Source organism: Rattus norvegicus, chromosome 7 (assembly GCF_021556685.1).
Source record: "Rattus norvegicus strain SHRSP/BbbUtx chromosome 7, alternate assembly SHRSP_T2T, whole genome shotgun sequence".
NCBI classification, from domain to species: domain Eukaryota; kingdom Metazoa; phylum Chordata; class Mammalia; order Rodentia; family Muridae; genus Rattus; species Rattus norvegicus.
The window spans coordinates 124,188,111-124,212,935 of NC_141540.1; the positions used below are offsets into that span (position 1 = coordinate 124,188,111).

The 24,825-nt window shown below is 49.3% G+C and overlaps 1 protein-coding gene across 19 annotated transcripts in view; it reads right to left on the bottom strand.

Annotated features, from left to right (window-relative positions):
* Positions 1-6,357: 6,357 nt before the first annotated feature.
* Positions 6,358-24,825, bottom strand: part of Ttll1 (TTL family tubulin polyglutamylase complex subunit L1) — a 29,381-nt gene continuing 10,913 nt past the window's right edge. For 5 of the 19 annotated variants that reach the window (XR_015624257.1, XR_015624256.1, XR_015624258.1 and 2 more), the window contains 6 exons: positions 22,503-22,637; positions 21,804-21,912; positions 19,707-19,850; positions 15,717-15,803; positions 12,964-13,098; positions 6,358-6,869 (listed from right to left, as the gene is read on the bottom strand). Coding sequence is in view for 11 of the 19 variants with exons in the window: in XM_087558251.1 (XP_087414377.1) it covers positions 6,740-6,869; positions 12,964-13,127; positions 15,717-15,803; positions 19,707-19,850; positions 21,804-21,912; positions 22,503-22,637 (769 nt within the window). In the remaining 8 variants the exon portion in view is untranslated. 19 annotated transcript variants of the gene reach the window in all.

Below are 24,825 nucleotides of genomic sequence, written 5' to 3' on the forward strand. Positions count from 1 at the left end.
GAGAACAGTGTCAGAGACCAGGAGCCTCCCACCCATGGTCTGTGCAGGTAATGCAAGAGCCTGGTTCGCATGCATGCATGCATGCATGCATGCATGTAAAACACCCATACACATAAAAACACAGCTTTAAACAAATTTCAACGGCAATAAAGAATCCCAGGAGGGTGGAGGGGTGTTCTTTGTGTGGTAATCAAAGTCCTAGGGAGAACAGTGTCAGAGACCAGGAGCCTCCCACCCATGCTGTATCTGGTGTAGCCATGGTGCTCCCATGAGCGAGCTCTTAGATGTTCCCTCAATCTATCACTTGACATTGTTTGTAGCAGTTCCAGGTTCCCAGGGCCTGAGGTCTAGAACAAAGGTTGAACAGAACAGTTACAGGACAGGACAGGACAAGACAGGACAGGACAGGGTGAGAGGAGGGACAGCATTAGTGTGGGGGAAAAATATCAAGAAAACTTAGTTCCTGGATGTGTGTGTGAGAGAGAGACAGTCAGATAGTCAGATACTGAGATCCCATGGTGCAACCCTGGGCTGGGCAGCCCAGCAATGTGACCCCCAGAATTGAAATGGGTGTGCAGAAGGTCTGGTTGAGATGGGTCAGCTAATAGCCTGCCAAGTTCATGACCACAGCAGGAGGGGTACCCTCAGGGAAGAAGACGCCTGCCATTTCTGCCCATGCCCTCTGTCCCCCTGGAGAGCTCAGTGTCCTCAGCTTCTGCTGACAAATGGCAAGAGTGCCACCAGGGGTCCCAGGAGGGGACCTGCCCTGCCTCAGGTGTGCTGTTCAGAAGGGAAACGGTAGGGCCTGAGGGAGGGGGAGGGATAGGGGGCATGGATATTGAAGTGTGGGGACAGGGTGAGAGAAGGGACCGCATTAGTGTGATAAAAATAAAGAGAACTTAGTTCCTGGAGTTCAGAGGGGGGTGTGTGTGGGAGGGGAATTAAGCCTGAGGATTCATGGACAAACCAGAACAGCCATGCTCACTGTCATGAAGTAACTACCAAGTTAGGGACATGAGTCTCTGGAGCCCTCACTTCACCTTTCTGCAGGAACCAATGACTATAAAGACAGGGGGCTAAAAACCCAGGAATATATTTTGATGGTTCAGGTGGAGATGTGAGACCCCAAATCTGATGTCTACAGGGCACCACCCCCTCTAAACCTGTCTTTGTTTCTAGGCAGCGGAAACTCCAGTATCCTTGGCCCATGGCAGCATTGCTTCGGGTTCTGCCTGTCTCTGGATGGCCTTCTCCACACGTGGTGTCTTCTTCTAATCTCTCAGTAGGTTTTAAGCTAATTGTGTCTACAGAGACCCTCCTTCCAAGGCCCTGTGGTAGGGACATAAAGGGTTTTTTGTTGTTAAGAAAGGAGTGTGTTGCAGAAATAGGCTCGGGGACAGATTCAAGATATGTAGTGTTTGCTAGCCAGGGGTGGGGGCATATGCCTTTAATTCTAGCACTGGAGAGGTAGAGGCAGGTTAATCTCAGTTCAAGGCTAGCCTGGTCTACAAAGTGAATTCTAGGATAGCCAGGGTTACACAGAGGTTACACAGGTTTGTCCCATCTTGAAAGGCAAAACAAACATTTTTCAGGATTTTTATTTTATTTATTTAAACTTTTTAAATTATCTTTGATACATGGTCTCTTTATGTAGCCCTGGTTGCCCTAGAACTCACCAAGTAGACCAGGGTGGCCTCGAACTCACAGAGATTCACTTGCCTCTCTCTCCCAACAGCTAGGATTAAGGGTGTGTGCCACTATGTCTGGCGATTTTTAAATTTTTTAGATTTATTTTAAGTGCTTCGTTTACACATATGTATGTGTATCCCATGCATTCTCGATGCCAGTGGAGCTCAGAAGAGGGCATTAAATCCCCCGGAACTGGAGTTATAGATAGTTGTGAGGTACTGCGTAGGTGCTAGGAACTGAACCTGGGTCCTCTGGAAGACCAGCAAGTGATCTTAACCACTGAGCCATCTCTCCAGCCCTTAAAAATTGTTTTTAAACTCATAAGGCATTCTTATATAAGACAAGTAAGCCAAGCATGGAGGTTCTCATCTGTAATCCCAACACTTGAGAGGTTGAGGCAGGAGGATTGCTGTTTAAATCAAAATTTGAAGCAAAACTGGATTACAGAGTAAAACTTTTTCAAACTCCACAATTCTCATCCTGAAAAAGTGTTGAAGAAAGAAGAAAAATCAAATTAGTTAACACTGGTGGGGACAGGCATGAGTGACAGGCAGAGTAGCCATGGCCCCATGAAGGTCGGTGTGTTATAGATCCAGGAGTCTGGTTCCTGCCACTAGGTCTAGTGACCTCAGCAGGGAACAAAATGGCCTCCTTTCTTAGGGTACAAAAGGAGACATCTTTTGTTTTTCTTTTCTCGTAAGATCTTAAATTGGTTTTATTTTATATCTAGGGTCCATGTCTTAGTTGGGGTTTTATTGCTATGAAGAGATACTGTGACCAAGGCCACTCTTATAAAGGATGACATTTAGTTGGGGCTGGCTCACAGGTTCAGAGGTTCAGACCATTATCATGGTGGGAAGTGTGGCAGCATCCAGGCAGACACGGTGATGGAGAAGGAGTTGAGAGTTGTACATCTTGACCTGAAGGCAGCCAGGAGACTGACTCTTCTGCCCTGGGTGGAGTTTGAGCACTAGGAACGCTCAGCCCAGCTACACAGTGACACAATTCCCCCTAGGAGGTCACACTTATCCCAACAAGGCCACACCTCTTAATGGTACCACTTCCCATGGGCCAAGCATGTTCAAACCGCCACAAATAGAAAACACTTTATTCCATAAAATAGACTGTGTTTCTGGATGAATGCTGTTTTTCACTTCAAAACATTGCTGATACAGTTGAGGCTAGGGAGAATCATACAAGACAAAAAAAAAAAAAAATTCCCTCAGGGAAAGGTTTCCAAGCAAGAAATGGGAAACCCGGGGTTGGGGATTTAGCTCAGTGGTAGAGCACTTGCCTAGGAAGCGCAAGGCCCTGGGTTCGGTCCCCAGCTCCGAAAAAAAGAACCAAAAAAAAAAAAAAAAAAAAAAAGGGAAACCCTGGGACTCTGTACCTCACAGCAAGTCCTGAAAGGTCCTAGGGTACCTGGTTGACACCACTCACATTAAGTAACACAAGGAACACCTAGGTGCTGGGTCAGGGTCCTTATGACAGAGCATTCTAACTCCACAGAAGACCCAGCTTAATGCCCCACTTCCACCCCGTGGCCTGACCTGGTGGTAAAATTATCATCCAGAGACACTGTGTTGATTTATTGGAGAAGGATGGCCCACAGCCCTAGTGCAGAAGAGGTGGGTGAGCCTGAGGTTGATGACACTGTGCAGGGAGCCAGCCGGGCAGGAGCCTAGACCAGAGCACCTAGGACTGGCCCAAGCACAGAACTGAGGCAGAGCCATATTGTTGAAAAAGCCTGTTGGCCCAGTAGTCCCAAGACAAATGGTTACAGAGACTCAGACCCCAGAGGAGGGAGGTAGAGTGAGGGGGCTATCTCAGGGTCTGGGGGCCACAGCTTAAGCATCTTGCTGATAGGAAACAGCCCCTGTGGGTGGCAGATAGACAGTAGATTAATCCTGGGGTAGTTCACACATATCAGAAGTGTCTTAGTCAGGGTTTCTATTCCTGCACAAACATCATGACCAAGCAGCAAGTTGGGGAGGAAAGGGTTGATTCAGTTTATAGTTCCACATTGCTGTTCATCACCAAAGAAAGTCAGGACTGGAACTCAAGCAGGTCAGGAAGCAGGAGCTGATGCAGAGGCCATGGAGGGATGCTGCTTACTGGCTTGCTTCCCCGGGCTTGCTCAGCTTGCTGTCTTATAGAACCCAGGGACAGCACCACCCACAATGGGCTGGGTCCTCTCCGCCTTGATCACTAATTGAGAAAATGCCTTACAGCTGGGTCTCATGGAGGCATTTTCTCAATTGAAGCCCCTTTATCTGCGATAACTCCAGCTTGTGTCAAATTGACACACAAAACCAGCCAGTACAAGAAGTCATGCAAATAACCGGACACTCTTTCGGATCATGGGACCCATCCATCATGAGGAGAAAGTATCAGGACTGTCATCTGGGACAGTCCCAACGAGGGTGAGCACCTGAGCCCTGGGCCGGGCGATAAGCAGTACTATTTCCCAGCTCGTGGTTCCTAAAGATCTCTCTGATACCACAGGCTTCCTCCCGGAGTGTGTTCTGGAAGTTTGGAGAGGAAACATCTGCTGGAGAATATATCACCACAACAGTCAGTCTCTCATACAAATCCATTTGGCATGGCCTCGCACGCACTAGCTACCAAGTCACCAACGAATCTCCTATCGTTTATTCAAGATGGCTGGGCATCCTCAGCCCTTCAGTGTGTCCGCTTGTGTGACCAGCGACCTCTGCCTCTTCCGGACCTCCTGAGAAGCAGGACTGTAAGAATCATGTAGTTCCAGAACTGCCAGAGCTTAGTGGGAGACATCTTGGCATCACGTGTGGTGGGGCCGTGAGCCATGCAACTCAGGAGAGGGGCGAGTTGTAGCCAAACCACAAGGGTCGTGAACCAGGTACAGCCTGTGCCCCTTGTTCCTTCTGAGGAAAATACAGATAACCCCCATTCTGCAGTTAGGGAGTCTGAGACAGGGTCTAGCTCTGTAGCTCAGGCTGACTTTGAATGCGTCAATTATCCTGACCTAACCTCCTAATCATGAGATCCCAGCCACATCTCTGAATGCAAATGGGGACATGGCCATTCCAAAGTACGGTTGATGAGAAGGTTTTTATTTAGATATGAGGCAGAACACAGCCAGAGAAGAGTCCAGAGCAAGGGGAAAAAGTAGCGGACTGAACTTGACCAGTAGACTGTACGGGGCCATGAAGGGCAGGGATGGGGTGTGGGGAGGGGACAGAGAGAGGAAGAGGAGGGGAAGGAGTTGGGGGAGGACCAAGAGGATGAGGAGGGAGCATGCAGCTGAAATGGTAGGGTTATATGGGAAAGAGAAGCTGGGAGGGAGTGGGGAGGAGCAAAACCGCTGGGTTGGAGAGGTTTATGGTAGGGTTGGGGTGAGAAGGAGAGCTGAGAGGAGCTAGAGGTATTGAGTGAGGCTGGTGTGCTTTGGTGTGCTAGTAGGAACCATTAAAAGCATGCATGTGTATGGATGGAGACACGGACACACATGAGGAGACATCTACTCTTGTCCTGCACAGCTGAACATAGGGGTCTTTCGAGATAAATTCCAGGTGGTGACTAACACGCCAGGTGACAGGCGTCAGGTGTGACTGTCAGAGAGAGGCTGCCATTAAGAATCCCACCTGTGGGGGTTGGGGATTTAGCTCAGTGGTAGAGCGCTTGCCTAGCAAGCACAAGGCCCTGGGTTTGGTCCCCACCTCCGGAAAAAAAAAAAAAAAGAATCCCACCTGTGCAGGGCAGGCAATTGTGGTCCACACCTTCAATCCCGGCAGAGGACAGCCTGGTCTATGCAGCAAGTTCCAGGACACCCATGGTTACACAGAGAAACCCCATCTCGAAAGACTTAAAAACAAAACAAACACTTTCCTACTTGCAAGCAGGGCTTATGTAGGTGACAGCTGGTCCCTACATACTCTTCTGAGTCCCTGGTGTCCAGGGAGCTCCTTGTGAACTGCTTGTGAGGCTGCCAACAGTGCCTACAAAGCCAGATGCCTGAGTCACATCACCCTCCCCTCAGGATCTGTCTGCTCACCTGCTTTGCTGTACCAGCCTTGTCTCCAAACCAAAGTGACAGAAACTGGTCCCCCAGGAGCACGGCAGCAGGGGCCTTGTAAAGATAACTGCACATCTGCTCTGACAAAACCAGAGGGACCTAAACAAAGTGGCTCCAGGAGACGCATGACATTTAATCCTTTTGAAACACATCGTGTTTGTTTGACGATTTTTTATGTGCAAAGTTTAATGGATATGAACATCTTTTAAGGAGCTGCATCATGGCTAGGCAGCGGTGGCACACGCCTTTAATCCCAGCACTCAGGAGTCAGAGGGAGGAAGATCTCTGAGTTCGAGGCCAGCCTGGTCTAAAAGTGAGTTCCAGGACAGACAGGGCTGTACATAGAAACCCTGCCTCGAAAAAACAGATAGATAGATAGATAGATAGATAGATAGATAGATAGATAGATAGATAGATAGATAGATAGATAGACAGACAGACAGAAGATAGATAGATAAATAGAAGAGGAGGAAGAAGAGGAGGGAAGGAGGAGGAAGAAGAGAAACAGAAGAAACACCAGCATGCACACACTCGTGTGCACACCTGCGCACGCACACACACACACACACACACACACACACACACACACACAAATAATAAGAATAAGTCAGATGTGGTGGCACATGACTTTAATCCCAGCACTTGGGAGGCAGAGTTCTAGAACAGCCTGGTCTACATAGCAAGTTCCAGAACAACCAGGGCTACCTACCTCAAAAATAATAAAATATCTTTTAAAAAAGGACGTTCCATCACACACCGAAGCTGCTGTTTTCATGCGCGTGTGCGAGCGTGTCCGTGTGTGTATGTGTGCACGCGAAAGTGTGTGAGCCCCAGTGACGTGGACTCCTCCACCTTGCTCTGAGTCTTTATTTACAAGGCCTGCTCAGGAAAGCACTCTATAAAAAGGAAATTCCAAAACAGGTGTTTAGCAGGGTCTGGGTGCAGTAACTGTGGGGAGGTCCAAGCGGGGGCGGGGGGGGTCCTTCTCACTGCTGGTCACTTCCAGGTTGTGAGGACATTTCTTCCTGAGTCTCTCGAGCGGCCTGTTCTGGGCCCCACTGGCTGACCTGGGCGACTTCTAAGCTCTCGTTCAGCCCCGTCACCCTGGGCCAGCTCCTCGTCATACCTGAAACAGACCCCTAGAAAATCACTGGGAGATCTCGTTCAGGGGCGGCAGTGGCACAGAGGCCACCAGGCTGCTGCAGAGCAAACATGTTACTAGAAAGAGCCACCTAGCTCCAGATTCTTCCCTCTCCAGCCCACAAGCCACACAAGGCCACAGAGCCTGTGAGAGAAACCAGCCAAACTGCCACTGCCAGTCCTGCCCATCCTAGACAGATGCCATTTTATCAGGCTCCAGGCAGAATTTGGCACTGGCCTCAGGGGAGCAGTGAATGGGAAACTAGTCAGCCAGCCTAGGGTAGTCAGGGAGACAGCTCTTGCCTGCAAACATGTCACAAACCCTGTTGGGTAGGGCCTAATCCCATTTCAGTCAAGGAACCAGGCGTTAGCAAGGAAAGGGCCTGGTAGAGCAGGGACTCCTCTGCCACGATGCCACTTGCTCTGCCACTCGTTCTGCCACTGTCCTCCTAAGGCCTGTTTCCAGCTGACTCCTGTACTCAAGCTTTCTCAGTGCCGAGGAGCAGCTTGGACCTCACGTCTGAAGAACCAAATACAGTCCTGGTGTCCAGCAGATTTTGTTACCCAGAATAGATCCTGCAAAGGGAACTGTCTCTCCTCACCATGGCTTCCCACCACTCTCTGGCGCCAGGTTCAGATGCGCAGAGACTGGGTTAACACTGGGCCTCCTGATTCCTTTACCCTGCAGCTGAGCTGTGAGAAGTGCATTTCTGAACACTTAAAGTTTGTTTTGAACTCCAGCTTATTTCTTTTTTTTTTGGTTCTTTTTTTCGGAGCTGGGGACCGAACCCAGGGCCTTGCGCTTCCTAGGCAAGCGCTCTGCCACTGAGCCAAATCCCCAACCCCTCCAGCTTATTTCTTTACTGGGGCGAGGTTCATTCATTATGTAGAAGTCAAAGAACAACTTGCAGGGGTCAGCCCTCTACCATGTGGGTCCTGGGGATAGAACTTAGGCCATCAGGTTTGGTGGCAGACACCTTTACTTGCTGAGCCATCACGTTGGCCTGGCAGATGCTGTGCAGGAAGAGCTGCAGTGGGCAAGCGAGCTCCCTGGAGACAGCCCCACCATCTTGCTTAGCTGCAATGGGTGTGCTTTGCTGAAGCACCGCCCCAGAAACTGCATCCCAGGACTGATCCTTGCTACTGATGTGCTTTCTCGTGTTTGTCATGCCGTACTCCCTGTTTATATGGCTTGGTGTGAGTGGACACCGGGAGACCCTCCTGCTTATAGCGTCCTGTGATTACTTCCTGGGTCACAGCTCACCCTCTTGGGCAAATTTCAGATCAACCTGAAGACAAACTTTTGTAAATCAATGCTGTTGAGATGAATTAATGACTTTATAAAATTACTGATTTGATTCAAATAATTTTAGGAAGAAAGTTTTAGGAGATGGTTTTAGTTGCTTTGCCAGAAAGATTAAAGTTAGAATCAGGAATAGAAATATGCTCCCTTCTCATAGGATATTAAGTAAAGGCTGCATAATGAGGAATACAATGAGCTTTGTAAATTGCACAAAGAAGAGAAGTAGGCTTGTAACAGATTTGTGATCAAGGAAAAACATTCATTGTAGGTCAGGATGAGGCCAAGGATGAGTCTACAGGAGTGCACTATGATAAAGCCAGGTCACGTGAAACTGTTGCTGTGAACTTATAATGAGTTTACAGAATGAAATGCTGCTTTGAACTTACTATTGATGTCCTTCTGTGACTCCCCTTTTGTGTAACATTTTATCTGTGAGATAATTTCATAAGAACTTTTGTCTAAGTATAAAAAGGCTGAGAGAAGAAATAAAGTGTGGGGCTAGAGAAATGGCTCAGCGGTTAAGAGTAATGACTCTTCTTCCAGAGGTCCTGAGTTCAATTCCCAGCAACCACATGGTGGCTCACGATCATCTTTAAGGGGATTCGATGCCCTCTTCTGGTGTGTCTGAAGATGACCACAGAGTACTCATAAAATAAATAAATCTTTGAAAGAAAGAAAGGAAGGAAGGAAGGAAGGAAAGAGAGAGAGAGAGAGAAAGAAAAAGAAAGTGTGAAGTGTGGCTGTTGGGGCTCTGCTCCATCCATTAAATTATACATGTCTGTCTGTCTATATGTATGTAGACATATGTAGGTATATGTATATAAGTATGCATGTGCACTTGTGAATTGATGGAATGGTTGGGACTGGCCAGTGTGTGTGTGGGGGTGTGGGGGGGTGTACATGTGTGTATGGGGTGAATGTGTGCCTGACTTTCTTCCTTTCTTCCTTTTCCTGTTTCTGTGAAATGCTAGAAGCCATCAGCTTCTGGCCCCCAGAACAGTAAGAGAGAGTCTTTGGCTATTGTCTGATACTGTGTCCCACCTCAGTACAGACCCTGTCGGAGCTGGCCCCCAGCACTGGCCTTTAATTTTTTTTTAATTACACTGATCAATTGATTGATTGAAGGCACACATGTGCCAAGGTATAGGGGTCAGAAGGCAGGCTGTGGAAGTCAGATCTTTCCATCTACCATGTAGGTCCCAGGGATCAAACTTAGGTTGTCAAACTTGGCAGCAAGTGCCTTTACTTTTTCTGGTAGCCCTGCCTGTCATAAGACTTGCTGGGTAGACCAGGCTGGCCTTGAACTCACAGAGATCTACCTACCTCTACCTCCAGAGTGCTGGGATTAAAGGTGTGCACCATTATGTCTGGCTTCTTTCCGGTCATCTTAAAGTGTTTTCTACAGGCATGGTGGCACACACACAGTGGCCAGCCTAGTCTACAGGACAAGTTCCAGGACAGCCAGAGCTTCTAAGGTATTCCTTTGCTGCTATTTTGTCTGAGTTACACGCAGACATTTGCATTAAGCAAACAGGTACCAGGATGCTTTGCGCTGCTGCGGAAGCTGATTGTCCCTCTCTTCAGAGCTTCTGGTCCAGAGCCGGACTCTGTGGGTGGTGTGGGGTCTGCGTTAGGGCCTCCTCTGGTGGGTGAACATTCTCTGAATGATGCCTATGGTGGCAAACGGGCTGACGAGCAGGGAGCACCAGAGTTAAAAGTACTGATAGCTCTCCTCCCAGCTGAGGCCATGCTCAGTACTGGCATGGACTGTCACAACGGCGTCACATCACGTGGACAGCCTCAGCATTAGCATCACTATGGAGATGTATTTGTAGCCAGTCCCTCCAATACAAGGAAGCTGTGCAGAGAGCTCCCTCAAGGACCAGAGCTTTGGGCTATCCATCCATATACTATCACACTCTGGCTTGTACTGTGTCTGCATCACTGTCTAAGGGTGGAGTCACCCTGCCTGTCAGTCTTAGGGTTGCCCTGGTACTGGCTCAAGGTGGGGAGGGGCAGGGATGAATGGAGAAGAGGAACACACTCACAAACACACACCTGTGTGGCTCTGTGTGGCTTGAAAACAAAGTGGAGTGTGAAGCAGACACCTGGCAACAGGCTGTTCCATTCTCTCGGGGTGGCTTGCCTGTAAGGGAGCTAGTGTATAACAGCTTGAAAGGGCTCTCCTGAGGGCCTTTTCCCGTTTGGAACACCTTTACTTCTGGGATCTGACAGGTGGAATCTAGGCACTGAGTTCTGAACAGCATTTTTTGTTTTTCAAAAAAATGCTAAGAGTGTTTTCTGGTAATGTTGGACTAGAGCCAGGATGAACAAGGCTGGCCATGATCGTGACACCAAGGCCTCAAGGGACCATGTGGGTCACACAGAGCTATATTCCTGCCAGTTCCCTTCTCTCCACACTGGTGTACTCTGAAGGGATCTTTAAGTATGCATGAAATGCAATATTTCTGGCTGTGTACAGGGACAGGACAGCACACTGTGGATGTAAGCCCCACTTACCCTAGCAGCAGCAATTCCTACTGCTGCCACTAGGACCCAACCTGGAGTGACCTGGAGTATCAGGGTCAAGGAGACGCATGGGAAAGAGTTTCTAATGGCCAGCTCCAACCCAAAGCCTCTCTTCCATTAGAGGGGTGTGAGAGCGGAGCTCAGAACTAGGGGTGAGGCTCTGGCCTCTGCTTCTTAACCTACAGATGAGCATCCTGTCTGTTCTGCAAAGAGAGGGCCTCATAAGCTCCCAGTGGGCCAGCCTTCTTACTGCATCCTGATGGACTAAAGAGGGACCCACAAAGACCCTCATGGCTCTTGAACCTCACATGGGTTCTCCTCCACTGAGGGCCTCAGGACTGACCCCAAGGCTCCCACAGCACTGACATGGGTCAACTCTTGTGTTGCCCTTATTTCTCACACTGCCAACCCCAAGTGGCTCTGGACAGAACCCAGCTGCACTCTGCATTCTGGGACTCCCTGCTCATTATCAGAAACCCCCGAATCCTCTAGGAGCTCTTGACTTTCTCCCTCATCTCCCCGGTATGAAAAGCCTGGCTCTCCCTGGAGCCCTGTGGAGGGTGGACCGTTTCCTCTCTCAGACCCATGGGTCTGAAAAGGCCTTTCTAGATCCTCTCCAACCCTGCAAGCCAGATCAGCCGCTCTGATCCCTTCTGTACATCAACTCTCGTCCTTCGGGGTCTAGCCCTTGATTCCCTGGCTGTGGTCACTCTTCTGACTTCCGACGACTTTGACATCCATCCATGTTAGTGCCCATATCTTGTTCTGGTCACTGCTTGTATCCTGCACAGTATCTTGCACTAAGCTTTATTCTCTGATGTCTTGGTGAGTCCATGTGCCCTGGATCCCCGTCAGAGTGCATCTGCCTTCCCAGCACTGGCACCCGCTCCTTCTCTTGCTTTCCTTGCCAGCTCCCACCTCTACTCCCTTCCCATCCCCCTGTGGTCCCTCCCCAGGCTGCCAGAAGTTAATTACAGTCAGTGACAGTCCCTTTTGGGGCTCATGACTACCACCCTCTAAGGCCCTGAGCTCTCCGGAAGCCCCGCCCACATCTCTGTGCCCCTCCACACCACCTTCTGCAACTGTACACAGAGAGGTGGGAGGTGGCTATGCAGCGGCTCCAGGGCGCAGGCCTGGGCTCAGATCCTCCCGCTGGCGCTGGCGGTGCACCTGAGACCCGTGTGCAAGAGCGCACTTCACTAAATGTCCCCTTGTCTTTAAACTTTTTAAATTAAATGCTTATGTGTAGGACGAGGAAACATGGTGCACACCTTTAACCCCGGCACTTGAAAGGCAGAGGCAGGCGGATTTCTGGGGGGAGTTCAAGGCCAGTCTGATCCACGTAGCAAGACTCTGTCTCGAAAAACCAAACCCAAACAAACAAATGCTTATGTGCACGCGGGGGCAGTGGAATCAGCTAAAAGTACCCTTCCTTGCAACTTGTTTTTCTCACCTAACCTCTTGGCCCACAGTATACATGGCACTAGGCCAATCTTTGTGCTTTTGAGGGTGAGTGATTGAGATGGGGTTTCTCTGTGTAGCCCTGGCTGCCCTGTAACTTGCTCTGTAGACCAGGCTGGCCTCGAACTCACAGAGATCCAATCTTTGTAATGGCTGTCAGCTTCACCATGTATGAATGACTATACTTCATCAACCACTGTCTTCCTGATTACCATTACTTTATTTATACCCCACCATTCCCCCCCCCACACCACACACACACCCCGCACACGGATGCACTCGCACTCCCAACAGGTCTGTTTGTTTCTGATCTGTAAGGCAGAGCCAAACTAGTACTCGGCTCACAAGGTGCAGGGTGAAGAAATGGGCTGGAGTGCCTACAGCATCAGCCACTGACCCTAGCTCAGGGGAGCCCTGAGAGGTGAGCCCTGGGGATCACTCTTCCCTACTGGCTTCCTGAGGTATTCAGACTGTGGCCCACAGAGCTACAGAGGTAGATTTAGGGCATGAGTCCTGCACCATGTGCGCCCTGCTCCTAGCACCTCAGCAGCCTGCATAGGTGACAAGCAGTGTGGGTCACTCCCGGCCCAGCACTTGGCAAGTTAAGTATTGACTACATAGAACAGACCCAAACCACTCTTCTGTCTCCTCAACAGCTACCCCTCCCAGCATCAACGAACAGACACGCTGCCCAAGAAAAGTGAGCCCCGTTCCCTAATATCCAAAGGGCACCTCAGCAGGCCTCAGTCTAGAACGCAGGACCTCTCAGAGCCATGTGCACACTTACAGGATCTCATAGTTGCCAAGCACTTCCTTAGGGGGAGACTTGTTCCATTTGCAGTCTGGAATCTCGCCGTTAGGGACCGCAATGTTGAGGGTGTCGTTAATCAGGTTGTACTTAAGGATCCGATCATTGGCGGTGCTGGAGGTGAGAGATGGGGACGCGTTAACCTACAAGAAGAAAAACACACGTCCTTCTCTGTGGCGCTTCCTCCTGTGGAGTGAGGCGCAGGAGCCAGCATGGGTCACAGGCTCCAGGCACCTGTCATCGGTTAACACTGACACCTCACACCTGTCAAGCTCACACCTGTCGAAGCTGTCACGGTTAGCTGTCAACTTGACGTAACCCTACGGGTTGCCTGGTGGAGAACTGCATAGCTCAGACCGGCCTGTGGGTATGTCTGTAAGGTATTTCTTTATATTCTTTTCTTTACACATTTATTTGTTTATTAAATATTAATTTATTATATGTATATAATTACACTGTCACTGTCTTCAGACACCAGAAGAGGGCATCAGATCCCATTACAGATGGTTGTGAGCCACCGTGCGGATGCTGGGAATTGAACTCAGGTCCTCTGGAAGAGCAGCCAGTGCTCTTTTTTTTTTGGGGGGGGGTTCTTTTTTCGGAGCTGGGGACCGAACCCAGGGCCTTGCGCTTCCTAGGTAAGCGCTCTACCACTGAGCTAAATCTCCAGCCCCGCAGCCAGTGCTCTTAACCGCTGAGCCATCTCTCCAGCCTCCTCCCAAGTTGCTTTTGATCAATGCTTTATCGCAACAGCAGAGAAGCACAGTAGGATAGAAGTGTGGGATCTGGGGGTTGGGGATTTAGCTCAGTGGTAGAGCGCTTGCCTAGGAAGCGCAAGGCCCTGGGTTCGGTCCCCAGCTCCGAAAAAAAGAACCAAAAAAAAAAAAGTGTGGGATCGGTTTCTATTGGTGAGCTATAAATAATACCTAAAGACAGGCGCAATTGACTATTAATGCCAGCTCCAGAGAAATCTGATGCCCTCTTCTGGCCCCTGCATTCATGTGTACATCAGGCCCCTCATACAATTACAAATAAATCAAGTGTGTGTGTGTGATGTGTGTGTGTGTGAGAGAGAGAGAGAGAGAGAGAGAGAGAGAGAGAGAGTCCCAATTAGGATCTTAGTTCATCAAGAAAAGTGCGACGTTACTGTATTTAAGAAGCAGGAAGCCAACATCTCTAATTCTGGCCCCCTGGGAGACTGGTGCAGGAGGATCATGAGTTTAAGACCAGTTCTCAAAAGAAAAAAAGGAGGAGAGGGAGGGTGTAGGGAAGGAAATATCACATCTCCCTAGCGGCCTGACTCCAGCAGCTCAGCAGGCTTCCATTATGGAGGCAGCTTGCTGCTGATAACTTGATTACAGTGAACTCCACAGTGAGGCTCCCTCTGACTTTCCCTGCAGGGGGCCGTGTTCTGCTCTGTGCTCTTATAAGAATCCTAGGCCTCCTGGCTTGTGTGACTGAAGGGCCTGACCAGTGTGCCTCCAAATGAACTGCTGAGAGGGCAGGTGTCCAGAGTGACTGACGCCCAGGATGGAACCACACAAAGGAGGTTCCTGCGTGCTCAGGTATCTCCCATTCTAGGCTTGGTGAGGGGCCAAGACAAGGCCTCAGACAAGAGCACCAATGCCCACCTCTCTGAAAAGGCCACGAGAGTTAATCTCCAGCCTGATGGGATTTACAGTGATGTAGGAGCCTCCTCAGTGTTGGGGTGACCTTCCTCAATCTGTACGGAGGTGTCTCTCTATTTTCAGTTGTTGATTCTGTATCTGCAGAGTGCCGGGTACTGGCAGGATTCTGGTATTGACGGCCCATCACCAGGCTTTCTGCATTGTAAATGTCTGTACTTCCTCTCCTGCCTAAAGGCAATCTAAGTGATGGATCAGGTGTTGTCTTACTGATGATTGGTTGTAATAAAGGTCTGATGGCCAATAGCTGGTGCAGGAAGTAAGAGGGCGGAACTTCCGGGCAGAGAGAGTGAGTGATGCAGGGAAGGTAAGTTGAAGCCAGAGAATCAAGAGCTGAGGGCAGGAGGGAAGGGAACAGAACAGACACAACTGGAGCAGGGCAGGGAGTTAAAGAACTAGTCAGGTGGCACAGGTAAGAATAGTCAGCTAAGTTTAAATGGTAGCTGGGAGGTGGCCCCAGCAAAAGGGCTAAGCTTTAAACTACATAAGGAGACGCCGTGTTGTTATTTAAACTGCCAGTGGGATTGAAACAGTCCAGCAGTACCTCTGGGTAACTTTGGGAGTGTTTCCAGAGAAGTTTAACTTAGGAAGGAAGACCCACTCTGAATGTGGGTGACAGCATCCCACGGGTCAGGGCACTGAGCTGAAGGAAGAAAGAAGCTAGTGAAATATTAGTGTCTGTCGGCTCTGGCAGATGTGCACAGATGCCTCACACATACACCAGGCCTTTTCCACCATGAAGGATTGCAGCCTCAAACCAAATAAGCCGTCCTCCCTGAAGCTGTGTTTTTGGTTTGGTTTTTGTCGTTGTTTTGTTTGTTTGGGGTCAGGTATTTGATCGCGGTGCCAAGAAAGGACACCGGGGCTGTGGCCAGGAAAAAGCCCTGCAGTACGGTGTCGGTCTTATCATTTCTAGATCGGCCAACTCGACACCCTCTCTGCTTCGAAGGGCAGACGGAGACCCACTGCCTTAACGCGTGCTGGAGAGCAGTGAAAGCTCTCTTCTCCTGTGGTGCTGCTGGCCAAGGGGTCAGGGTTGTGTGTTACCTCGATCAGCCAGGGCTTCAGCTTGTCGTCGATGATGATGTCGTAGCCGTAGCATTCAAAGCAGTGCTTGTCGTTGTTCATCACAGGCTGCAGAGGGATGAACAGATTATAAAACCACATCCTCAGAGACCAGAGGGGCCCTCCCACACTGCTGGCTTCCTGTCACACACATGCATGCATGCACGCACGCACATGCACACGCACATGAATGTACACGCATAATACAAACACACACACACATACACAGTGCACGTCTACACATACATACGTGCGCGCGTGCACACACACATGCAAAAATACATACATACACACAATAAATACATAAACATATACAATACACACATAGTGCATGCACACACACACACGCAGGCAGGCACGCACACACACATACATACAGGCACATACACATATGCACACGCACATGCATGCACACACCAGCAAGCTGCCTCTTATGCCTCCCAGCCCTGTGTAACCAGGTGCAAACCAGATTATAAACCAATGAGAAGAGTAAGCCTATTTCCTTTCCATTTCTGGATTTCCCTTGTAATTTCCAATTCACCTAAATATACCTTCAATAACCTTTCCCTGTGTGCTGAACGAGCGACAGGTGTTGGGTGTTGGTGAGATGGCCTAGCTGGTTTTTTTTTTTCTTCTTTTTTTTCGGAGCTGGGGACCGAACCCAGGGCCTTGCGCTTGCTAGGCAAGCACTCCACCACTGAGCTAAATCCCCAACCCCAATGGCCTAGCTGTTAAGAGCACTTCCTGCTCTTCCAGAGGACCCTAGTTCAGCTCTTGGAACCCACGTCAGACAGTTCGCAACCGTCTGCAACTCCAGCTTTGGGGCTCCATTGCTTCCAGCTTTCGTGGGTACCTGCACTCATGTGAACACCCAAAGGCAGACACATATACCTACACATAGTTAAAACAAAACAAAAAACCCTGCCTTCTTCAAAACCTTGGGAATCACTACCCAAGGAGCCAAAGAGTGGATGCCAGGCTGCAGAGGGCTCACCACAGAGCTGAGGGCCAGGAGGAAAGGCCCTTCTGCGAGGCAACTGTTCACAAGGTGGCTCTTCTCAGGGAGGAAGATGGGTGTAACCTGGGAATTCTGCATCTCTCACATCCTCCATGGTGACCTGGCACCATCCCATGTCCCCGGGCCTTGTGTCCCCAGGTCCCACATAAGTGGGTGGGTTTGTCAAGGGCTGGCTCTGTAGCTGGCTAGACCACACTGCCCTCAGATGTAAATGTATCTTTTGTTTACCAGATGTAATTGTCCTCTTAGAGTTTTACTGCTGAATAAACTCACTCTTTCTAGCTCTTTCTGAACTCTGGCTGGCCAGTTCAGCTCAGCTGCTAGCTCCAGCTGCTCTCCCAAGCTGATGCAAATTGGCTTCTTTTGGGTTCTGACTGAATTGCTCTGCTTGGAAAGACTGCCTCTGAACTCCAGGAACTGAACTGCTCTGAACTCCAGGAACTGAACTGCTCTGAACTCCAGGAACTGAACTGCTCTGAACTCAGTCGCTCTGCTCTGAACTGAGCTCAAATGCATTCAAACAAACTGAACGAAGTCACAAACGAACAAACTCGCACTCAGCTCGGCTGCACTCACTGCACTGCCTCCCCACTGACTCTGCATTGCTCCTAGATAGCTTCTCTTTCCTGCGTTACTCTTGTGAGAGTTGGGTGTGTGTAAGGGGAGGTTCTGATACTAAGGTTTTGTGCCCTAATTGGTTTTTGATTTGTCAATAAAGAGGGCTGGGAGCCAATTGCTGGGTGGAAGGTACAGGTGGGACTTCTGGGTCCCAAGAAGAAGAGGAGACGAGGGAAGGAGAGAGGAGGCGTTCCTGCCTTGTTTTGGAGGAAGATCAGGTAAGGCCTCTGGGAGAGCTAGGGCCTGTGGCCTCCTTAAGGGTGGGAGCCAAAGATGTTTGGCAGGGGCCAGGTGGGACTGAGCCACTGAGATTAAGGCAGGAGTCAAAATTAATAAATTGGTAAGGGCGCATCTTATCCAGGAGGGAGATATCTGTGCCCAGCAATTGTGCCTAGCAGGCAAGTTCTAAAGTAATAAAGCTGTCTGTGTGTCTTTTATCTTGGGACTCAAGGATCTCCTGAGTGGGCTGGTAACAAACACTAGCCCTCCTGGAGCAAAGGCAGGCAGAAAAGGAAGCTGGGTTAGGGCTGGTTGTGACCGATCCATCCAGGAGCTAAGCTGGGTAGAACAGAAGGGAGCCGGGAGGGGCTGGTAGCGCTGCAGGCTCCCGGGCAAGGCGGTAGCATGTTTAAAATTAAACACAACAGGCGCATGCTATAGGGATGACTCATTCTGTTAAATATTTCTCGGATTCGTCACTTTGGCTGCCACTCAATTAGACGTCACTTTCAAGCATGGCTGCTTCCTTTTACAAACTAATTTTCCTTAAAGGGATATATATATATATATATATATATATATATATATATATATATATATATATATATATATATATTATTAAAGGCTTGTCTGCATTCCAGCCAGACCGCACAGACCTAGGTCTTTTGATGTGATCCCTTGCCAGAGCAGCCATATTGCTGGATTAACATCTCTCTATGCTCAGAGGAAGAACTGAGGAACTGTGGGTCCTGCAAGTGACCTCAGCAGGGGACTGGTTGCCTTCCTATTCCTGCTGGCAGAGAGGATGGGAGGCAAGGAGACTGGCTTTGGGGCGGGGGCCTTTTCCTCTCTTCTGAGCTCTGGGGTCAAGATCCCCCATTTTCTTGTGAGTTATATAGGGAAACAAACCCCAGAGACAACATCTGTGGAGTCCTGAAGACAGGGAGGGGGCGGCACAGCAATGTGTATTCCTACCTGTTGCTCAAAATTAGAAGTGCAGCTGCCTAAAAACTGCAGCCCAGTAAGCAAATCAAAGACAAGGTTAGGAACAAAGGAGGAGGCTATTCTCAGCCTTAAGTAGCCATGGAGATGACAATATTAAGCTGCCTGAGGTGAAAGCAGCTGGAACCTCCCCTCCCCCACCGGGGTTGGCTGATGCTCGTGCAAAAATACCCACCAAGGAGGGCTGATGGTGGGGAAGCAGAGGCTGGCAGATCTCTGTGAGCTTCAGTCCGCCCCTGGTCTACATAACATACTCCAGGCCATCCTGGTCTACAGAGAGCACTCATGGCTAGCCTGGTTTAATAGAACAAGCTCCAGGCCAACCATGGCTACCCAGTGAGATTATGTCTCAAAATAGGGAAGGAAGGAATGGAAAAGATATGGTGTCCACACAAAGTTAACTAAGCAGGGCCTACAGGGGCTCACAGAGACGAAGCAGCAATCGAAAAACCTGCACTAGGTCTGCGCTAGGTCCTCTGCACATGGCGTGGCTGCTACCTTGTTGTATTTGTGGGTCTCCTAACAGTGGGGGCAGGGGAGTGTCTCTGACTCTCACGTGCTCTTGGGACCCTTCTCCTTGGTTGCCCCATCCAGCCCTAATAGGAGGGTTTGTGCTTGATCTTACTGTATCTCCTTAGGCCTGTTCAGTTGCTGTCCCCGGGAGGCCTGCTCTTTTCTGAGGGAGAAACAGAGGAGCAGTGGATCTGGAGGAGAGGGGAGATGGGGAGGGTACTTGGAGGAGTTGTGGAAGGGGAAAGCGAAGTCAGGATGGGTCGTATGAGAAAATGAAAAAGAACGAGGGAGATGATGTCGATGGGACTCTCTCTATACTTCTGTAGCGGCGTCAAGGTCTGTGGTCCTGTCAGAGGCAGACCATGCTCATCCGGGCATTGTTGCTCCAGAAACTGGCCCCAATCCCTTCCCAAAACTGTCGCAGCCCCTGGCTGACGCATGGGCCGGGATGAGAGAACAGAAGCACTCTGAGCTGTGGAACACTTTCTGAGAACTGCTGGTTAGCCCGGGGGCTCTCATTGGGCTTCCAGGGCTTGCCTGCCCTGCCCTGCCCTGCCCTGCCCTGCCCAGTCCCATGCATCCCCCCTCCCCCCATCACTCACTGCCACAGCCTTGAGAGACTGCACAATGATCCAGTGTATTTCATCAAACAGTTTGCTGGTCACCTCGCGGCCTCGGGTACTCTCCAGGTAGAGACGCAGGTTGTTGACAGTCCACTTGCCACCATGGATGTGGTTGTAGTCCTCCTGGTGAGGGAGGGCACAAGGCTTTCAGGATACAGCCTGGAGGAACCCAGCCACTTGCCCTCCAATGGCCCCTGGGTATGAACAGGTACTCTGCAGCAAGACAGAGGGGCCTGCCAGGGTGGTCTGTGCCATCTATCACACACATTGTTACATGTTCAACTTCCCACTGATCTCTGGAGACAGAGGCAGGAACATCTCTGTGAGTTCCTAGCAAGTTCCATGACAGCCAAAGCAAGACTTTATCTAAAAATCAAGAAAAACAAAACAAAAACAACGCCCCCCACACACAAAACAAGAAAAACAAACAAATGAAATCCAACAATAACAACCAAAATATTAAAATGCCTCAATCTGCGATGTATAATTTGAAAGACAATTGAGAGAAAAGAGAAAGGGATTTGATGGGTTAAAGTACTTCTGGCCAGACGCCATCTTGCACAGCAAGCATGTATTGTGGTTGTGGTTTTCAGTCATCTCAAAACTTCTCATCCCACGAGTCTGCAAGAGTGGCAAGCCTCAGGCTTGGCTGGCTCTTGCTTCCCTGCCTGCTATGCCTGTCCCACCAGGCCAGCAGCAACCAGGATCCATCCTACTGGGAGAGCATAGGAGCTGTCTCAGCAAGCTCTCCCAGCACAGCACAGAGGCTCCTGGGCTTCTGTGACAGCCCGTCCCTGGTCACACTGATTTCTCTCACCAGGAGACCGGGCAGCTTTACAGTGTTCAGAGGAACATCCGTTCTTTTTCTAGTTCTAATGTGGGACAGTGTAAAACTCTCACACAAGGGTCAAGGAGTGCTTTACCATTTAAATGTGCTTCATGAGGCAACACATACACACACACACTCACACACACACACTCACTCACATGCACTCATACACTATGATGTGTCATGGGTTAGGTGAATTGAAAACATTTTCAACCTACAGTATTTTCAATTTAAGACAGGTTTGGGGCTGGGAAAATGACTCAGCAGTTAAGAGCACTTGCTGCTCTTCCAGAGGACCTGAGTTTGGGTCCCAGCACCCATGTTGGGTGGTTCACAATCACCTGGTACATCACTTCCAGCAAATCTGATGCCCTGTTCTGGCCTCTGTGGGCACCTATAAACACCTATAGGTCTCTATAACCTATGCTCACAGACACACATGTACACATTAAAATAACAACAACAACAGAGGTGTTTAAACTGGGCCTGTTGGTGCCACTCTGTAACTCTAGCTATTCAGACATCAGGGCGGGGAGAATCACAAGTCAAGGCCCGGCTGGGCTACAGCATGAGTTCAGGGTCAGCCCAAGTAACTTAGTGAGATACCATCTCAAAATAGAAAGCAAGAGGAGGGGCTGGAGAGATGGCTCAGTGGTTAAGAGCACTGACTACTCTTCCAGAGGTCCTGAGTTCAAATCCCAGCAACCACATGGTGGCTCATAACCATCTGTAATGAGATCTGATGCCCTCTTCTGGTGTGTCTGAAGAGAGCTACAGTGTACTTATATATAATAAATAAATAAATTTTAAAAAAAAAGAAAGAAAGCAAGAGGAGGCTCAGAGGCTAGGAGTACAGGTCAGAGGTAGAGGGTTTACCCAACATGCACCAGGCTCCAAGGCCAATTTCAGCACAACAAAAGGAGGAACAAGGGTATCAGGATGTCATCCATCTCAGAGGGCCCCTTCTTTTACTAAAACAGAAAAGCACTCAGCCATCTTATCCACAGAAGCAGAAAGCTGTGGCTTGAACCCACACTCTTGTTTCTCTAAGCATCCCCACCTCTTCTCCTACCCCAAGTAGGTATTTAGGTAAAGCACCTGGGACAGCCATCTCTGCTACCCTGAGTCTCTTCTGGACCTCGGGCCACTGGGTTGTGAATGGCTCTCTCCCAGAGCTAGCCTGGTCCCCTCTTGCAAATATACATGGGAGAGAATCCCACAAAGCCAGGGAGAGAGGAGGCACTCACCCCGTGCTTCTGGATGGCTACATTGGTAAGGTGGACGAACATGTTGTCTAGCTCACTAGTGCTTGGAGTGTACTTCACTGTGCAGAAGCGGCAGAACCCAAGCTTGTACCTGGGAGGGAGGGAAGGCACTCTGAGTCACAGGCGATGCAGAAGAAAACTCACCAGTCCTGGGCAGCAGGGCGCGCATATCTAATCCCAGCACTGAGGTGTGGGAGGTGGGGTAGAGGCACAGGCAGATCTCTGGGTGTGAGGCCAGCCTGGTCTACAGAGCAAGTTCCAGGCCAGCCAGGGCTACACAGAGAAAGCCTGTCTCGAAATAACATAAATAAATAAACAATGAAAAGAAAAACTGAAAATACACCAGTCCACTCTACAGAAGAGTGAATGTTCGCTCCCGGTGCTCTGGGTTTCACTATGTAGCTCAGGCTAACCTTGAACTCTCAACCTTCTCATCTTTACCTCCCGAGTGTTGGGATTTCAGGTGTGAACACTATACCCCACTTGCTTCAATGCCCAAAAGAGCAGTCCCCTTATTTGTATGAGCTCCGGTAGCTTCTAGGCTGACTGCTCAAACAGAAGCTGCCCATCTGATACCCACCTTGAGCCAGGTGCTGGGAGTCTCCCTTGTCACTGAGTCATTAATAACACTAGAAATGACAGTACGAAGTGAGCCCCACGGAGGCAGAGTGAGACCCTTACATGTAGCAGCGCAGCGGGCGGTATGTGGAAACCAGGACATACAGACGAAGGTCAAACTTCCTCCCACCGATGAGCAGCGGATTATTGATATAGAGTGAGATCACGTACGCTTCTTTTGTGGACTGGGACACAAACCTACACACATCAGAGGAAGTCACAATTAGATTGTAGACGATACAAGGTTAAAGGCACGGCTTGCGAAGGAAGGAAGCGACAGCTTGCTGGCTGCTGTGACAGCTAGTTTCCTTCTTAAATGATTTATTTAATGTGTATGGGTGTTTCGTCTATATGTATGTCTGGCCACGTGCACACAGTGCCTGTAGAGGGACTAGACAATTGTAAGTTATCTTGTGGCTGGGAATCAAACCTGGTCCTCCGGAAAAGCAGCCAGTGTTCTTCTTTTAAAATTTATCTTTATTTTATGTGCTTTGGTGTTTTGCCTGCATGTACACATGTGAGGGTGTCAGATCTTGGAGTTACAGACCCTTGTGAGCTGCCATGTGGGTGCTGGGATTTGAACCCATGTCCTCTGCAAGAACAGTCAATTGCTCTTGACTGTTGAGTCAGCTCTCCAGCCATGGTTACCTTAAATCATTAAATTCACACAACCTAGAGTCATCTGGGAAGTGTCTCGCTTAGGCACTCTCTACATTAGTTTGACCTATGGGCGTGTCTATGGGAAACGCCTTTCTGTCTGTACACCATGTGCGGGCAGCACCCATGGATAGCAGAAGAGGTATTAGGTGCCCTGGAACTAGAGCTATTTACATACAGTGGTGTAGGATGACGTCATTATGCAGCAAGGCGGGTCCAGGATAAGGCAAAGCCTATCAATGGATGAGAAGGAAGGGTAGGTGGGGAAAAAGTCTAGGAGAGAGGGAGGGAGGGAAAGGGTGGGAGAGGGAGAGAGAGAAGGAAGAGGAGGAAGAAGAGGAGGAGGAGAGGAGGAGGAGGAAAAGTGGGGGATCAAAATGGAGTCTTTGGAGTCTACGGAGGAGGATGGTTCAGATTTAGGTAAACCAGTTTTATCTTGTCTAGGTGGGCGGTTTACATCTTTATCAATTGGCAATGAATTTATTATGTGGATGAATTGTGGACTGAGAATTTAATGTGTAAATCTAATTGCTAAATTACAGGTTTCTGGAACTTTGGTTTTACTGGGCTAAAGAGGACAGACGGTGTGTGAAAGAAATGGCTGAGAGGCAGTTGGAGCATATGGATCTGGTTCTGCTGCCCGTGCAGAGTGAGAATACGCAGGGCCTGCAGAACAAGATATATGTGTGTGTCAGTTGTGGTAACTACTGCCTAGGGGACCACATGGAGAGGGCGGCTAAAAGGTGGCAGAGAGCGATTAGATCCAGCTCATGGAAACTGATAGAAAAACCCTCATTTTTTTTTTTTTTTTTATTTTTACCACAACACAGTTGTTAGTTCTGGGAACTGAATCCAGGTCCTCTGCAAGGACAGCAAGTTAACCACTGAGTAATCTCTCCAGCCCCCTATGGGGGACAATCTTAATTATGTGAAAAGACAGCCTACTGTGAGTGGCTCCATTCCCTATGCCAGGGAGCCTGAAGAAAGCTATTAAGCACAAGTAAGCAAGAGGGCGTGTACATAGTAATTTCTCTCCGATCTTGACTGCAAACGTGATGGAGATAATGTTTCAGGTTCCTGCTTCCTTCACCTCCCTGTGATGGGATGTAACTTGGAATTGAGAGATAAAAGCAACCCCTTCTTTAAGGAGTTGCCTTTGTCAGTGTGTTTCATCACAGCAACAGAAATCAAACTAAGACAGCCACTGAAATTAGACATCCATATGCAGCTGGGGGTGGGGACGGATTCCTTGGCATTCACCCAGAGGAGCTGAGAATCATCACAGAAAAAACCCTGCATAGTGATGCTTAAAGCAAGATCAGTCATGGCTGCCACGACGTGCCAGCAATCAAGGTGAATGGGTAAATTATCAGATAACAGAACTATTTATTCAGCGACGAAAAGAAATGAGTGAGTAAGCCAGATGACATAATGTACGCCAAGCCTAGGGAGGCCCTTAAAAACACACACAGCTAAGCGACAGCAGACAACCTGAAAAGGCCCAACTGTGTGACTCTAGCCAGATGACATTCTGTTTTTTTTTTTTTTTTCTTTTCTTTTTTTTCGGAGCTGAGGACCGAACCCAGGGCCTTGCGCTTCCTAGGCAAGCGCTCTACCACTGAGCTAAATCCCCAACCCTGCCAGATGACATTCTGAAGAAAGGAAAACTAGGCGGGCGGTAAAAAGACCAACTGTTACTAGAGGATGGACCGGAAGAAGTGCGTGTGGG